Raw genomic sequence first — 17,836 nt, 5'->3', positions numbered from 1 at the left:
GGGTGGCAGTCAGGTTAAACGGTGTGCCCAGAGTCACACAGCTAATAAATATCTGAGGCTGGATTAACTCGGGTCCTGCTGACTTCCGTGCCCCCAGTGCTCTATCTCCTGTCCCTAGCAATTGCCTTCCTTAGAATCCCCTCCTTCCTTCCATCTATTCTCCACACAACTGCCAAATTAATATCCCTAAAGCCCTGCTTTGGTCCTTCTTGGGCTAAAGAAACCCTCCTGTTTGTAGCATAAAATGCAGACTCCTCCATCTGGCCTTCAAAGCCTCTGGCAGTCTAGCTCGCATCTTACTCTCCTACATGTACTCCTATGATCCAGGTAAACTGGTTCACTTGATGTTTCCACACACGTTATTTCCTGCCTCCAAGCCTTTGCCCGCATGGTTCCCCAAACTTGGAATGCACTCCCTCCTTCCTGTCACCTCTTAAGAGCCCTATCTTTCTTCCAAGATTAGCTCATGTTTCCTCTTACAGGAAACCTATTCTGATCTCCCAAATTGCTGGTATTCTCCACCAGGAAATTACTTAGTATATATCTATATCTATATATAGATCTATGCAAATATATCCCTAGATCTCTCTCTTTTTATAGATATATAGATATTTGTGATTCAGCTTTCCAGCTCCTATTCCCCTTCTCCCCCCAGCTTCTTGAGGACAAGAATTATTTTATCTCTGTATTTTGATCCTCAAGGAAAAGTAGGTGCTTTATAAATTCTTATCAAATGAATGAATGAATTTAGCTCAACACTTCATTTTATGGACAAGGAAGCAGAGACCCAGAGGGATACAACTTGTTCACTTAGGTAACAAAGGGTAGATCAGAGATTGGAACCCAGACTTCCTGAATCCCAAACCACTACTCTCACCCCCCCCCATTCTACTGCCTCCTTGTCTGAGGAGACCCATTTCCAATTTAGATTCCTAGCTAACAAAGACGCCACAGACATATTTGGAAACCAATCGCAACTTTAATCTGATGTAGAAATAATTAATTTCTAACAATAAATATAAAAAATAATAAATTAATGTCACAAAAAAATAACCCATAAAACACCAATCTTTGCAAGATTAACACTGACAGACTAGTGACCATCATTGGGAGGAATGAGGCAGGAGGCCGGAATAAACGGAGAGGGAGGAAGAGGAAGACCCTCCCTCAGAAGTTCATAATGTATGACTGTGCGGGCTGGCCAGGCTGTTTCCTCCCAGACTCAGGAATGTTAGATACAGGACCCCTCCCATCCCACCACTGTCTCACCCCCAGCAGGGTCCCACACGAACACACTCTCTACAAAATACAAAATATATAAAATAAAAATACAACCCAATAAAACCCTCAGAGTCCACGGCCAAACAGTACTTTGGGCTGGAGGATGGGAAAGGGCGGAGTGGGAAGGGATGGTGGAGAAAATGGTGGAGAAACAAGCCGAGGGCGGTTCGGGCCCCCGAGGTGATCTGTCCATCAGACTGGGGTCTGGTCTCCATGGTGTCGTCTGGGTTTTTAATTTTTCAGTCTGGTTCAGGCTCTTTTCTCTTATAAAGAGTGAACAGGAAGAGGGTTCTCTTTTCCCATGGGGATGGTTCCGCCTGGACCAGCAGTTTGAGAAATGCCACATAAGCCGAGGGAATTCTTTCCCCGGAAGGTACGGTTAAGTGCTGGATGCCCATCGTGGATTATGGGACGAGGAGAAGCTTCACCAGGCTGTCAGCCCAGCAGCCATCCGGCCCGGGGTAAGGGCACCATACACCCCCAAGCAAGGGCTGGGGAGGCCCCCCGGGGGCAGCGTCAATGCGGGACTTCAGCTGAGGAAGAGAGCACCGGGGACAAGGTAAGAATGACGCAGGGGCCGGGCCGATGGCTATGGCCTCCCCTTACTTAGCAGCCGGTTTTCCTCCGGGAGGGAGGAGGCCATGGTTTGTTTTAATTCTGAGTTTCTTCAAGTATTTCCCATTTGTCCCATCAGCTGTGGAGGAGAGAAGGGAGCAGAACATCATTCTTCTCGGTCTGGACCCATCCTCCTGTCCCACAACGGGCGGCTCTGCTCAGATGGGGATCCCCACGGCGTTCACCTGCTCCTTAAGACCCAGGAGGCTGTAGGCAATGCGCTTCTGGTGGCCAGGCAGGCGGACCCCGATCCTCTTGATGTCGCTGTGCAGGAGGGAGGGAGAGAGGGAGAGTTAGGGACTGGAGGGAGGGAAGGAGGGAAGGAAGGTTTGGAAGAGAAGGAGAAGAGGGAACTGGAGAGCAAGACGGGGATTCGGGGAGCTGTGGAAGGGAGGCAGAAGTCGGGAGGAGAGGGAGGGAGAGAGGCAGGAGGAGGGACCTGTGGGAGGGAGAGAGGGAGTGTTACGGCACCACCGAGAACCCCAGACCTGTAGAATCAGAGAGACTTTAGAACCCATAATGTCCAAACTGGAAGAGATCTTAGAAGAAAGAATCAAAGTTGGAAAGAATCCTAAAAGAAAGAGTATTTGGAGGTGAAAGGGAACTTAGAACATAGGAGATTAGAGTCAGGAGAGACCTGAGACCATAGAATAGCAGAACTCGGGGTAGGGGTAAGGGTACCTCAAAAAAGAGAATGTCAAAGCTTAGAGGAATTTTGCAATTTAGAATGGAAGAATATGGAAGGGATCTTCGAAATCATATCTTGGAGAGACCTTAGAACATAGAATGATTCATTGGTAAACACCTTAGAACGTGAAATGTCAGAGCTCAGAAGGACCTTACAATTTTAGAATGTTCAATATGGAAGGAACCTTAGAACATAGAATGTTTAACAGGGTAGGGACCTTAGAACATGAAATGTCAGAGCTTAGAGGAACCTTAAATTTAGAATGTTCAATATGAAGGAAATGTAGAACACAGAAAGTCACATTGTGAAGAGACCTTAGAACATAGAACTGGGGAAGGACCTTAGAACATGATATGTCAAAGCTTAGAGGAACCTTAAATTTAGAATGTTCAATATGGAAGGGGACTTAGAACATAGTCAAATCTAGAACATAACATTCTAAGTGGGTGGGACCTTAGGACACAGGCTTCGAAGGATCACTCTTCTATTAGGAAACAGAACTTCAGAGCTTGAAGGGACTGGGGAGCACAGAATATTAGAGATGGACAGGGTTTTCGAATATAAAATGTCAGAACTGGAAGGAAACTTAGAATACCCATTATTCTGTGGTTAGGAAACAGCCCCAGACGGAGGGGCTGGGCTACTTCTACTGTATAACAAATCCAGAGAAACTTGAGGGTGACGGGAGAATCCTTGAGTGGCTGGGATGATTCGTGGCCCAAAGTAGGGGATGCCCATGACTTCAAGGGAGTCGTCCAAGCCCCTTCACCCATCACCGTTCAAGGTGTGGTTTCCCAGAATGAGTCTCCATGTCTCCCCAACTGCCCTCCTTCAATCCAGTGATCTCAGAGCACTTAACAGGAAGAACCAACCTTCCTGGCTTCTCCCCCAGGGTATTTCCTTCTCTTCACTATGCAGGCAGACAGAAGACATAAAGAAATGATTCTCTCTTCCTTCTGTGGAAGATAGCCCAGACTCCCAGAGATACTCAGACTCCCAGGTCTCAGTCTGGAAAACCTAACCTTTCAGGGCAGGTATTCACAAATGATCAAATACTCTACTTGAAAGAGTTTTGCCTTCTCCCAGTGCCCCCCTCTCCCTGTTCCTGCTTCTCCTCTCCCCCATCCTTGTACAAACCTGCCCATGCTCCCCCAAAGGCCCAGAGAGGATTTTTTATTATGGTCTTTGTTACTCTCCCCTGCCGCCACCATCACCCACCAGACCCAAACAGATGAAAACACCCAAGTTTTTATGGGCCCAGTCTCTGGGTTGTTAAAAGAGCTAATTATATGATATTTGCTTCTATTTGCATCTCTTGAGACATGATTTTCCCACAGGCTTTGGGGTGTGCTGAGCGGGGAAAGGCAGAGCCAGACCTCAGGAGTAAAGGTCTGGGGAAAAGGACGGCCTGTCCCCGGAGACTCAATCTCTGCCCTGTCCAGGACTACTGTTGCCCTCCCAGAGACCTCAGAACACTCCTGTCCCGGCTGCAATCATGGCTATTAGAAAGAAATCTGGATAGTGTTCTTTACAGAACCTGGGTCTGGAGGGGGTCCCCACACACAAGGAAATTGATATAAAGGGAGGTCAATTAAGCACTGGAGGTGGGATTTGAACCCCGGTCCTCTGGCTTCAGAGTCAATATACCATACTGACATGCATCAGGTAAGGGGAGCCCGCTTTATCTAACTACAGTGTCTCCCAGTGCCCAGAACAGTGCTTTCTGCACACAATAGGGACTTAATAAGTGCTTGTCTAATTGAATTGAACTTTCTGTTAATGAAATTATAGCATCAGAAACTTAGAACTGGAAGTGACCAAAAGGTCATCTCATCTACCACCCAGAGGGATGTGTGCCTTTGGTCACATAATTGTTCCCTTCCAGACCTCTCCTTCTGTACAATGGACTCTAGATTTTCACCATTAGCTGCCATTCTGGGTTCTAAGATCCCTTCCAGTGCTGCAATTCTTTGTTCTAAGGCCCCTCCCAGCTCTGACCTCCCGGGTTCTAAGGACCCTCCCAGCTCTGACCTCCTGGGTTCTAAGGGCCCTCCCGGCTCTGACCTCCCGGGTTCTAAGGGCTCTCCCCGCTCTGACCTCCTGGGTTCTAAGGCCATATTTTTTTTTAGCTTTGCTATTCTCTGAGAGGATTGTGTGGTGGAGACCAGTAACTATATCTAGATTTTTCTTCCAGAGTGCTCCCCTTCCCCAGCCCACTACACCCACCAATATCCTAAGCACCTCAATACATTTCCTTACATGAAAGCTACTCCTGATTCTCATCCCCATCTTTTTTCAGAGGTAAAAGTGTTCCTGTGGTTAGGCCTCCAACCCAGTTCTAGGAGTCTATCCATCTCTAGGCCCCATCCAGTACTTCCCAGGGAATTAGGTGCCCAATCTAAGTCTACGCCTGCCTCAGTTTCCCTATCCAGAATCTAGATAAGTTTCTGCCTTGTCTTGGCTTGTTATGAAAGAGCTCTTTGATAGGAAGGAAGGAGAATCAAGGGGCTCAGGACTTGCTCAGTTCCCAGTACACTCAGAAGTAGGGAGAAGAGAGCTTGGAAAAATTTCCTGAATTTAATCTAATACTTTCATTTAAAATGATCCCAACCTCATCTAGCCAAGAGATGCTGCCCATGGGAAATCAATGAGCAAAGGGAATCCAGAGCTATTTTGAGATTCTTCACGGAGGGTCCGTTTCCTGTAAACCTTTTTCTGCTGACCCTTGGGATTTTTCCCCTGGGAGGAGGGCCTTGAGGAAGTTTCTCCCTCTCTCACAAACAGGATTTGGAGCGGAAAAAAGAAGGCCCCTGGCGAACATCAGGAGGAAGATACGTACAGAAGGTTGGATCTCAGAGAGTATAGAATAACGGAGCTGGGAGAGATCTTAAAGCATAGAATTTCAGGGCCAGCAGGGGCAGGGGCAGCGGTCTTAGATGTCATTTAATCCAAATCTCTTATTTTAAAATTGCCAGCTCTACCTCATCCAGAGCTCCCTCTCCTTGATCTAATTCTTTGCAATCTCTTTAGCTTGTCTCCTCCCTAGCCCTTCCCCCCAGGCTGTTTCCCACCACAGGCAATCCCTGGGGAAAGAGAGATGAGACCCAAGGAGGGTCTACTTCTAGCTGCCTAGCCAAGATGTCTTAAGTGGCTTTGCTGGGAGTCCCCAGAGAAACCCACAGACCAGCCCAGGTCTAGGGTCCAAGGCTCCACTTCTCCCCTCTGACCTCATCAGCTGGTTCCCAAATCCCTCGTGGGGCCTGTTTTCCAGGCAAGGGGCCTATTCTCACAGAGACCTCTGACCTCCCAGAAATTGGGCTGCTCATATAGTCATTTATTTTTAGAGACACAAAAGGCCTCTAAGGGTGATTTCCCCCCTTCTGGGTGGGTTAGTAGAATTCTCCCCTTACACAGGTCCCACCCTTCAAAGGAAGCTGGCCCCAGGGGGAAGGAGTCTATGCATGGCCCTGTTCCCAAATGCTGGGCCGTGCCATGCCGGGAAAGGTCCCCAATCCTAAAACCAGAGAGAAGGAGGCAGCTCTTCCAAGAGGTCCTGTCAGGGATCCAAACCCTGAAGCTGTCAGGAACCTGGCCAGGGGCTGGTTGGGAAGCTCAGAGGGAAAAGGATCAGAGGATTTAATTTAGAAATGGGACTAGGTAGAGAGAATAAAAGATACAGAGAGACAGAGAGGGACAGAAACAGAGGAGAGAAAGACAGAGAGACAGAGAGACAGAGGGAGGAAAGAGACAGAAAGAGAGAGAGAAAAGGAGAGAAAGAGAGAGAGACACAGAGAGAGAGAGAGAGAGACAGAGGGAGGAAAGAGACAGAAAGAGAGAGAGAAAAGGAGAGAAAGAGAGAGAGAGACACAGAGAGAGAGAGAGACAGAGGGAGGAAAGAGACAGAGAGACACAGAGAGAGAGAGAGAGAGACAGAGGGAGGAAAGAGACAGAAAGAGAGAGAGAAAAGGAGAGAAAGAGAGAGAGAGACAGAGAGAGAGAGACAGAGACAGAGAGAGAGAGCGAGACAGAGACAGAAAGAGAGAGAAAAAAGGAGAGAAAGAGAGAGACAGAGACACAGAGACAGAGAGAGAGACAGAGAGAGAGAGAGAGACAGAGACAGAGACAGAGCGAGACAGAGGGGGTATCTTAATTTTCTAAGAATAAGCTGTGGGCCATTTCAGCTCTAAATCAAAGGGCCAAATATAAAATTTGTGTTTCATAGATTTTGGGAATCTTCTAGTCCAACAAATTCCCATTTTACAGATGAGGAACTCAAGGTGCAGAGAGGACACTTTGCCTAAGAACAGTATCAGTATCAAGGGCAGGATTGGAACCCGAGTCTTATGCTCCCAATTTCAAGATGCAGCCAGTGTGCCCAGCAGACCCAGCCGCCCTCCTCCTCCCTGGTCCCTCTGAGGGGGCAGAAGCCAAGGAAAGAAATGGGGGAGAAGGAAGCCTTTGTTTCCCTGGATGCTCGGAGGGGGCAGGAAGGCAGGGAGGGGCCCGGGATGGGGAGCAGGCATGAAGCCCAGCCTCAAACAACGCAGAAACCAGATGAAGCCGGTTTCCCCAGTCACTGCCTCTGCTCATGGCTCTCCTCCAAGGCTCCTTCGCCTGAACCACTTCCCCTGTGGGCTTGGGCAGCTCTGAGAGGCAGACCGGAGCAGCAGCGGGGAAGAACGCAGGCTTGGAAAGGGGGCAGCTGGGGCTGCACGATTGATCGGCCCCGTGACTGTGGGCAAATGACTTCCCCTCTGGGCTCCTTGGCTTCCTCCTCTGGAAACTACTTGAAAAGCTCTAACCTTCCTTCATGGCCAATATTCCATGTTTTAAGCTCCCTCCCAATCCTGACACCCTGGGTTCTAAGGGCCCTCCCAGCTCTGACCTCCTGGGTTCTAAGGGCCCTCCCAGCTTTGACCTCCTGGGTTCTAAGGGTCCTCCCAGCTCTGACCTCCCGGGTTCTAAGGGCCCTCCCAGCTCTGACATCCTGGGTTCTAGACCCCTCCCAGCTCCAACATCCCGGGTTCTAAGGGCCCTCCCAGCTCTGACCTCCTGGGTTCTAAGGGCCCTCCCAGCTCTGACCTCCTGGGTTCTAAGGGCCCTCCCAGCCCTGACCTCCTGGGTTCTAAGGGCCCTCCCAGCTTTGACCTCCTGGGTTCTAAGGGTCCTCCCAGCTCTGACCTCCTGGGTTCTAAGGGCCCTCCCAGCTCTGACCTCCTGGGTTCTAAGGGCCCTCCCAGCTCTGACATCCTGGGTTCTAGACCCCTCCCAGCTCCAACATCCCGGGTTCTAAGGGCCCTCCCAGCTCTGACCTCCTGGGTTCTAAGGGCCCTCCCAGCTCTGACCTCCCGGGTTCTAAGGGCCCTCCCAGCTCTGACATCCCGAGTTCTAAGGGCCCTCCCAGCTCTGACATCCCAAGTTCTAAGGGCCCTCCCGGCTCTGACATCCCAAGTTCTAAGGGCCCTCCCAGCGCTGACCTCCTGGGTTCTAAGGGCCCTCCCAGCTCTGACCTCCCGGGTTCTAAGGGCCCTCCCAGCTCTGACCTCCCGGGTTCTAAGGGCCCTCCCAGCTCTGACCTCCTGAGTTCTAAGGGCCCTCCCAGCGCTGACCTCCTGGGTTCTAAGACCCCTCCCAGCTCTGACCTCCTGGGTTCTAAGGCCCTCCCAGCTCTGACCTCCTGGGTTCTAAGGTTCCTCCCAGCTCTGACCTCCTGGGTTCTAAGGGCCCTCCCAGCTCTAACATCCTGTGTTCTCAGGGCCCTCCCAGCTCTGACATCCCGGGTTCTAAGGGCCCTCCCAGCTCTGACATCCCGGGTTCCTCCACCCCTCCCAGCTCTCCTATTACATGAGCCTGGAAGCTTCTGTTGGGGTGCCAGGTAACTGGGGCTCCCCCAAAGTTGCCCCTTGATCTCTCCTTCAGGACCCTCGCAGGGGGAGGGACACTCACTCGTTGGTCATCTGCACCACCTTCTCGATGGCGTTGTAGCCCGACGACATGAAGTGCTCTGTGTACTGGTGCATCTTGATGGACTCCAGCCACTCCGACACGGTGCGGAAGGGAATGCCCTCGGAGCCGCTGGTGCTGGGCAGCCGGATGGAGACCCTGGAAGAAATGGCTGTCTGAGGCTGGGGGGCAGAACTGGGGGGGGCAACGGCTTAGGAGGACCGGGGGGACCGCCCCACTGACCATCCTCGGCCGGGCCCTTTGGGGTCGCGGGTCCTCCGCTGGAATGGGGGCTCCTGGAGGACGGGAGCCGTCTCACTTTGAGCTTGGCATCTCCAGCATCGAGCCCAGCACCAAGCATACAGCAGATGCTTTTTGATGAACTGGCAGGGAGTCAGAAGATTTTTCTAGTCCAGACTCCGATATTAATTAACCTGCCTGATGACTTTCTTCTCTCTGAGCCACAGGTGAGTCTATGGTCTAGGGGGTCTGTGAGGTGCCCCTCAGCCCACCCTCCCCCTCCCAGTCTATGGCTGGCACAGGCCTCAGCCCAGCTGGTCTTCAGTGGGAATCCTCATGCCTGCTTGGGCCGCCGGGGATGCCCGCCTTGGGCCCTGTTGTGCGGGCAGCTCCCTGCCATTGCCTTCCCCCGGGAGTTGCTACCCTCCTTGGCACAAGCTGCCCTGGCACAGTCTCTGAGCTCTCACCCTGCTTCCTCCTGCTTGGGAGGAGGGTGCCATAACTCCTTCCTGAGAAGGGGGGCTCGTGGGCCAGGCCCCAAGACCGGCTCATGCCAGCTGCTGGGCAGGGAGTTGGGCAGCCTCTGTGCCCAGGCCACCCTGAGAGTCCTCAGGATCTCCCAGAAGCTCACCTGGGGTCAAAGTCCGCCAGGGTCTTGAGAGACTCGGGGGCCCGGATGAGCTTGTCCAAAATGCTGACGATGTCGGGGAACTTGGGTCTCCGTGCCCGCTCCTGCAGCCAGCACTGCATCATGAGCTGGTAGATGGCTGAGGGGCAGTCCATGGGAGCCGGCAGCCTGAAGCCCTCGTTGATGGCCTTCATGACCTACGGATGATGTCGGCGGGGGGGAGAGGGCACGGCGTGTAAGGGCTTGGTGAGAAACGAGCAAGGCCCAAAGGGGGATCTCCTCCCAGCACAGGTGCAATCCCGTCTCTGGCAACCACTACCTGGTGCCATTGGGTAAAGAATCCCATCTCTCTGGGCCCAGCTTCCTTGGCTGAAAACTGAGAGGCTTAAAACTGAGTGAACACTCCATGTATGTCAGCATTTATGAAGCCCCTGCGGCATGGAAGTCTCTGTACAAAGTCCAAGTTCTGTTCCTCAGCACTGAGAATATGAAGACTAAAGACTGGCCTCGCTCCTTCCCTTAAGGAACTTACAGTCCAAAAGGAAGGATAAGACCCGTGCTCTTTATTACTATAAGCATACATTAAGTGCTTGTTGTATTCAAGACTCCATTCCTTAGTACTAGTGAAGAACAGCCATGAAGAAGCCTCCAGAAGTCAAGGACTATTTCTCTTTTTACCTATAATCTATATCCCTAGTTCTTAAACACACTGCCTGGGACACAGCAAGCACTTAATAAATGCTTGTTGGTTTAATATTTCTTGACTGGAAGGAATGGGATAGAAAAAAAGGTAGAAATAAGGCTGAAAAGGAAAGTTGGAAGAGATTAGGAAGGGCCTCGAACGCCAAGCTGAGCAGTTTTTATTTTGTCTTGCAGACAATAGGGAGCTAGTCAAGATGCTCTTCAAGGTCCTGCTGAATTCAGCAGAGGCTGAGTGGCCGAGTCACACAGACGTTTACTCTAAGACTGATGGGAGGAAGGGATCGCCGCGTGTGGAAAGCACACCTGGCTGGCACTTCGGAGCACTCAGGTTTGAATCGGACCCTGCTCCTCCTCCCTGGAGCCTTCAGACGAAGCAGCCTTCGTTCTCTAGAGCTGTTTCCTCCTCTGGGAGATGAGGAGGCCGGACTAGGTGAGCTGCCTGATCTCTCAATTCCGCATGAACCCCAGAACTTCTCCCAGAGCCTCGGCGGTTGCACCAGGACGCGCTCCCACACTAGCCCCGGGTGTCCGGACACCTACCTCATGGTTGGACAGCTCCCAGTAGGGTCTCTCTCCGTAGCTCATCACCTCCCACATGACGATACCGTAGCTCCACACGTCGCTGGCGGAGGTGAACTTGCGGTAGGAGATGGCCTCCGGGGCTGTCCATCGGATGGGGATCTTCCCTCCCTGCAGAAGAGTCCCAGGGCTCTGTTACCGGACATGGTCACGCCCTCCGCTGAGGAGGGGGCGCGGGTGGGCTGGGAGCAGGGGAGTCAGTTCCCCTTTTGATTTATTTTTCAGTATCCTTTGCCTGGCCCATTTCTACTTCACACATCCATGAATGGGAATGAGAAGTTATAACCCCTTTGCTGCCAAAAGTCGTGTCATATTATGTGTCCTTCAACTCTTGACTCCTCTAGGTTCCAACTGTGAGATAAATGAGTTGGATTCGGTGCCTCTGAGGTTCCTGTTCCATTTCTGACATTCCCCGTGTCCTAAGGGCCCTCCCAGCTCTGACATCCCGGGTTCTAAGGGCCCTCCCAGCTCTGACCTCCCGGGTTCTAAGGGCCCTCCCAGCTCTGACCTCCTGGGTTCTAAGGGCCCTCCCAGCTCTGACATCCCAGGTTCTAAGGACCCTCCCAGCTCTGACATCCCAGGTTCTAAGGGCCCTCCCAGCTCTGACCTCCTGAGTTCTAAGGGCCCTCCCAGCTCTGACCTCCCGGGTTCTAAGGGCCCTCCCAGCTCTGACCTCCTGGGTTCTAAGGGCCCTCCCAGCTCTGACCTCCTGGGTTCTAAGGGCCCTCCCAGCTCTGACATCCCAGGTTCTAAGGACCCTCCCAGCTCTGACATCCCAGGTTCTAAGGGCCCTCCCAGCTCTGACCTCCTGAGTTCTAAGGGCCCTCCCAGCTCTGACATCCCAGGTTCTAAGGGCCCTCCCAGCTCTGACCTCCCGGGTTCTAAGGGCCCTCCTGGGTTCTAAGGGCCCTCCCAGCTCTGACCTCCTGGGTTCTAGGGCCCTCCCAGCTCTGACCTCCTGGGTTCTAAGGGCCCTCCCAGCTCTGACCTACCGGGTTCTAAGGACCCTCCCAGCTCTGACCTCCTGGGTTATAAGGCCTCTCCCAGCTCTGACCTTCTGGGTTCTAAGGGCCCTCCCAGCTCTGACCTACCGGGTTCTAAGGGCCCTCCCAGCTCTGACATCCCGGGTTCTAAGGGCCCTCCCAGCTCTGACCTCCTGGGTTCTAAGGGCCCTCCCAGCTCTGACCTCCTGGGTTCTAAGGGCCCTCCCAGCTCTGACATCCCGGGTTCTAAGGGCCCTCCCAGCTCTGACCTCCTGGGTTCTAAGGGCCCTCCCAGCTCTGGCCTCCTGGGTTCTAAGGGCCCTCCCAGCTCTGACCTCCTGGGTTCTAAGGCCCTCCCAGCTCTGACCTCCTGGGTTCTAAGGCCCCTCCCAGCTCTGACCTCCTGGGTTCTAAGGGCCCTCCCAGCTCTGACCTCCTGGGTTCTAAGGCCCTCCCAGCTCTGACCTCCTGGGTTCTAAGGCCCTCCCAGCTCTTTTTTCCCTTTTATTTATTCCCTTATATTCCCTACATCTCATGGCTTACAGTCAGAAAGATGCAGATTCTAGTTTGTGTCTGAACATCAGTTAACACCTCCCCGTGCCTCAGTTTCTCTGCCCGGCACATCTTCCTCCCAGAAACAGTGTGAGCACAGCACGCGTGGGAAGTTCTTTGAAACCCACACTTTATCCAGCGAGCTGTGCTGTGACGGGCAAACGGCTGCCTGGGCTTTTTGTGACGCGCGCGCTCCGTTAGCCCAGACTGCACGGGCTCCCTCCCACAGAACACCCGGGACTCCCACGCTCACTCACGCTGGTCGTGTAGGTGGCTTCGGGGTCGTCCTCCAGGACCCGGGAGAGCCCGAAGTCGGACACCTTGCACACCAGCTGGCTGTTGACGAGGATGTTGCGGGCGGCCAGGTCGCGGTGCACGTAGTTCATGCTGGCGAGGTACTTCATGCCCGATGCAATGCCCCGTAGCATGCCCACCAGCTGGATGACACAGAACTCGCCGTCCTTCTCCTAGAAGTCCGGAGGTGAGGGTTAGTGTGGAAGGAGGCAAGCGGAGCAGCCCGACCTCCCCCTGCCCTGAACCCGGTATCCTCCCTGACTGTCACCAGGACCCCGCTGCTCACCCGCAGGAATTTGTCCAGTGCACCGTTCTCCATGTATTCTGTTATGATCATCATGGGCTTATCTGTGGCAAAGAAGCAGAGCATCCGCATCGGGATGGGAAAATGGTTAGAGACGTTGAGGCTGAAGTCGGGAAAACCTGAATTTAAATTCAGCCTCGGATGCTTACTTACCCCGTATCCCTCAGTGTCCTTAACTGTCTATTTCCAGTCACATGGGGCTAATTGCCGTCCCTTGGACCCAGGCAACCCCTTCTTGTCTCTTACTATCCTGTACCCAGAATACACCTTTTTTCTGCCCCTTTTCTTCACCTGCCAAATTTTTACCCATCCCTCCAGGCTCATTTCATTCATTCATTTAGGAAACTGAAAAATGTTTACTAAGAACTGATCCTTATTGTCTAAGGGTTAAAGTTCACAAGGTGAGTTTCTGCCATCACAGAGCTGAAAAGCTTCTAAATGGTACAAGGGATAGAATGTTAGACCCGGTATCAGGAAGACTCGAGTTCTAATCTTGCCTTAGACGTTGTCACCTTGTGACTTGGGTAAATCACTTCCCTTTTCTGTGACTCAGTTTCCTCAACTGTAAAATGAATGTTTGGACTTTTGGCCTCTAAGCTCACACGTGATAAATTATCTTTTCTTTGGCCCTTGTGCAGTATTTGGTATCATTTATTTACCATCCATCACAGTCTCTTCCGTTTTATCACTATTTTTAGTGCACATGCATATTTGTGTGGACCACATGCCTTCCGCTAGGTTCTACACCCGTGGGGGCTCCAAGCGAGCTATATTTATGTTTGTATTTTCTTCCAGAAATGTGAGTGAATGAAAAGCAGTTTGGGATTTCAGGGGGGAAAATCCACTGCCTTTGGAGTCAGGGGGCCCGGGTGCGAATTTCTTCCTGGTGAATTATTCTCCGTAGACCCTTCAGCAAGCCCCTCGTCCTCCCTGGGCCTTAGGTCTCTCACACTCCTGAGAGTGAGTGAACGTAGGCATTATTCCCATCCCCCCAGCGAGGCAAGGGGGTACTTACATTTGGAGACCACCCCCTCCAGATGGATGATGTTGTGATGGTTAAACTGGCCCATGATGCTGGCTTCGCTCAGGAAGTCCACACGCTGCTTCTCCGTGTAGCCCGCCTTGAGGGTCTTGATGGCCACAGGAACTTCCTTCTTCCCTGAAGCCTTCAGCGACCCCTTAAAAACCTCCCCAAATTCGCCTGTTGGGGGAAGAGGGGAGGAGAGAACACTGAGTATCCGCAAGCTCTGAGCTGCCCAGAGACGGCCCCCTGGCAGCTGGAACTCTGGATCTAGTACCACCCCCCACCCTTTCTGTCTCTCACTACCTTGTTCAGCCAGATGGAGAAGTAATTAGAGCACTGGATCTGGAGTGAGAAAGAGCCGAGTTCAAATCTCACTTCAGATATTTGCTAGCTATGAGACTGGAAAGTCACTTCACAGCTTTCTTAGTTTGCTCATCTGTAAAATGGGGATAATAACAGCACCTCTTTCTAAGAGTAGTGTGAGATAATATTTGTAAGGCGTTTAGCATGGTGTCAGGCACACAGAAGGTACTATATAAATGTTTATTATTAGCTCGATTATTTTTACTTCTCATCTTTCTGCCTCAGTTTCCTCCTATGTAAAATGGAGATAAAATACATCTCTTTCACAAGTTTATAGCTGTTGCTGTTCTTATTATTATTATTACTATCCCCACTGGGAGAATGGATGGCAGAGTGGAGAAAGCACTGGACCAAGAGTCAAAAGTCCTATGTTCAAGTCCACCTCTGCCATTAACTAAGTTGTATGACTTTTCTGAGCCTCAGTTTCCTAATCTTTAAAATGGGAGGGAGGTAGCCTAGGTGATTTCCAAGGTTCTTTCTAACTCTAAATTCTATAATTATGAAAAGAAAGAGGGAACAGAACAAAGGACATCGCATCAGGAGTAAGAGGAAGAGGTTCAGTTTTCGGCTTCACTATTTGTGAGCAATTTGCATGACCTCCCTGGTCATATGTCAAATGAAAATGTTGATGGAGAATTTCTACGGTCCTTTCACCTCTAGATTTACGATCCTATGAATTTATGAAAATCCTTTCCTATCCCTATGTCCTCCCAGCTTTGATATTCCATGTTCTAAGAGCTCTTCCAGCTCTGACCTCCTGGGTTCTAAGGGCCCTCCTGGCTCTAACATCCTGGGTTCTAAGGGCCCTCCTGGCTCTGACCTCTGGGGTTCTATGTTCTAAGGCCCCTCCCAGCTCTGACCTCCGGGGTTCTAAGGCCCCTCCCAGCTCTGACATCCTGTGCTCCTCCCACTGAGGAGGGTCTCTGGTTAAGGTGGGAGAGAAGGGAGAGCATAAAACAGGACAGAAGGGAGGAGCGTCTTTCACCTGCGCCGATCACTTTCTGCCGAGTGACGCAGGAGGGGTGGATCTCTGTGGTGAATTTCAGCACGGCCTGGTTGGGGTCCTCATAGGTGTGGGGGTCCACATAGGTTTTCAGGGGCTTCAGTTGTTCTGGGGAGGAGAGGAGAGGTACGAATGACTTGATGCTGGGGGGAGATTTCTCTGGCTTGATTCAATGAGGGTCAATCTCATTGGCGAGGGCGCAGGAGGAGGGCAATGGGTGGGTAGGAGGAAGTTGGCCAGAGGAGGCTGGAACTAGAGCGGGCTTTGGGGAAAAGAGCAGAGGGGGATCACAGAAAGGGAGACCTCGCTCACCCGATTTGGAGAAGTACACGTCCTCAGATGACTGCCGGGCTCTCATGTTCCTCCTCCTGAAATTGCAACATTGGCCATTGATGCGGTGTGGCCTAGGGCCCGGCTCAGGGTCCCACCCCCTCCCACCCCCTGCCCTTGGGAGAAGTAGGAGCACGGGGAACCGCCACGTGCCCATTTGGATGCTCAGCACCTTCACTCCTTATGACCCTTTCTTCCTCGCTAAGTGGCCATAATTAAACGCAGAATCATTAGTCCTAATTAGCCTTTCCGGCCCAGGTGAAATGTCCACACGCAGACACTTCAGAAATGATGATGATAAGTTTAATTAACAAGTAGGACGAGCCCTCAGCAGGGCCTCCCTCGCTGGGGAGGCTTCCGTGGCCACCTTGCTCTGGGCACCTCCGGCTTGCTGAGTCATACAGGGGCCTGGGCAGAGGAGGGAAGGAAACTTGTGCCCAAGGTTGGCCGGAGGAGCAAAAAGAAGTGGGAAGGAAGGGGTCCTTAGTACAACCCTTTCATTTTACAGGTGGGGAAACTGAGGCACGGGGCGATTGAGACTTCCCCAAAAGTCACGTAGACTAGAGTAGGATTTGAATCCAGATAATGCTGACTCTACCCTTAGTGCTCTCCCCACTCTACCACACGCTCTCACTCCTGAGCTGTGTGGCCCTGGAAAATAAAACATTTTATGACTAAATCCCCAATTTTTTCTTCTGTCAAATAGGTTTGATAACCCTTGATTACTCCCACAGTAGTACTGGGAAAGAAGTTCTTTGTTAGCCTGGAAACACGGTGTTATTTATCAACATTATCATTACCTTCGGTGAACGAAAAGTCCAGCCAGGGCCAAAGCCAGGAGCAAGATTAAGCCGCCCAACACTCCACCGATCACTGCCATATTGCTTGAACTTTCAGTAGCTTTAGAACAAGGAGGGAAGAGAACAATCCAGAGTGAGGAGGGAAGAAAGGGGGTTTCTGGGAATCGCCCTGCTCTTCCTTGCTAGCCAGTGCACAATGATGGATACCATATCCCTACTCCAGGCAAACATGCTACGGGAGAAGCCTAAAGCACTAGGATTCATTGAGGCGGGTCCTGCTGCCACTCTCCTTCCCATCTGTAAACTGCTAAAATCTCCTGAGACCCAGGGCCAGTTAATGTCTGTTTGCCGGAGTCAAAACTACCATGCTGATGTCCAGAAACCGCCCCCCACCCCCGCCGCCAGTCCCCACTCAGGGCTCCCAACTCACAGAGGGTCTGGAACTCGTGGACTCTGCTGCCTGCCCCCTGGCCCTCCTGGGTCAGGGCCTGGACCTGGACCAGGTAGGTGGTCCCCGGTACCAGGTCATCCAGGGTTATAGCAAAGTCCTCCGTCCGGCGAACATTGTAGCTGTTGGTGTCTTTCTACAGGGGGAGAGAAGGGAAGAAAGGGTTTGGCTGGGCCTCCAGAAAGGCACCGGTCTGTTCCCTGGAGAACCGGGCACCCCCACAGAAGCTGTCCGGAGCCAGAGCACAGAGAGATGCCCTGGGCCCTCCCTGCAATGCTCCCTGTGTCGTTAGACAGAGGATGAGGGGCCTGGGTCAGGAGGTGAGCCCTGCTCCCCGAGACCGCTGGGAGGTCATTAAGTAGGAGTTTAGACACATTGCTCTTGGAGGCTGATTCCCAGAAGGATCATATAACCCTGGGGAGTATAACTATGGGGAGGAGGAAAGAATAGTGGATTGGGACTCAGTCTGGGTTCCGCTCCCCATTGGACTAGTCACAACTAGTGGGATCTTCCCTGTCTGGACATCAGGTTTGTCCTCTGAGAAGTGAGAGAGCAAGACGAGGTAAAATAAAGGCCTTTCCAGAGAGAGACCTCCCAGCTCTGACCTCCTGGTTCTAAGACCCCTTCCCAGCTCTGACCTCCCGGGTTCTAAGGGCCCTCCCAGCTCTGACCTCCTGGGTTCTAAGGCCCTCCCAGCTTCGACCTACTGGGTTCTAAAGGCCCTCCCAGCTCTGACATCCTGGGTTCTAAGGGCTCTCCCAGCTCTGATCTCCTGGGTTCTAAGGGCCCTCCCAGCTCTGACCTCCTGGGTTCTAAGGGCTCTCCCAGCTCTGACATCCTGGGTTCTAAGGGCTCTCCCAGCTCTGATCTCCTGGGTTCTAAGGGCCCTCCAGCTCTGACATCCTGGGTTCTAAGGGCCCTCCCAGCTCTGACCTCCTGGGTTCTAAGGGCCCTCCCAGCTCTGACCTCCTGGGTTCTAAGGGCCCTCCCAGTCCTGACCTCCTGGGTTCTAAGGGCCCTCCCAGCTCTTACATCCCGGGTTCTAAGGGCCCTCCCAGC

General features: G+C 52.2%; 1 protein-coding gene across 1 annotated transcript in view; it reads right to left on the bottom strand.

Annotated features, from left to right (window-relative positions):
• Positions 1-959: 959 nt before the first annotated feature.
• EPHA2 (EPH receptor A2) overlaps positions 960-17,836 on the bottom strand; it is a 41,251-nt gene continuing 24,374 nt past the window's right edge. Inside the window, exons 7-17 of the mRNA XM_074306160.1 lie at positions 16,760-16,913; positions 16,330-16,429; positions 15,512-15,567; positions 15,182-15,307; positions 13,825-14,010; positions 12,792-12,853; positions 12,469-12,678; positions 10,638-10,787; positions 9,399-9,592; positions 8,531-8,686; positions 960-2,160 (exon numbers count right to left, since the gene is read on the bottom strand). Coding sequence (XP_074162261.1) covers positions 2,055-2,160; positions 8,531-8,686; positions 9,399-9,592; positions 10,638-10,787; positions 12,469-12,678; positions 12,792-12,853; positions 13,825-14,010; positions 15,182-15,307; positions 15,512-15,567; positions 16,330-16,429; positions 16,760-16,913 — 1,500 coding nt within the window. The 3' untranslated portion in view covers positions 960-2,054. The remainder of the gene's footprint in view (positions 2,161-8,530; positions 8,687-9,398; positions 9,593-10,637; positions 10,788-12,468; positions 12,679-12,791; positions 12,854-13,824; positions 14,011-15,181; positions 15,308-15,511; positions 15,568-16,329; positions 16,430-16,759; positions 16,914-17,836) is intronic.

Source organism: Sminthopsis crassicaudata, chromosome 3 (assembly GCF_048593235.1).
Source record: "Sminthopsis crassicaudata isolate SCR6 chromosome 3, ASM4859323v1, whole genome shotgun sequence".
NCBI classification, from domain to species: Eukaryota; Metazoa; Chordata; class Mammalia; order Dasyuromorphia; family Dasyuridae; genus Sminthopsis; species Sminthopsis crassicaudata.
This window is presented reverse-complemented; position numbering and strand designations above follow the sequence as displayed.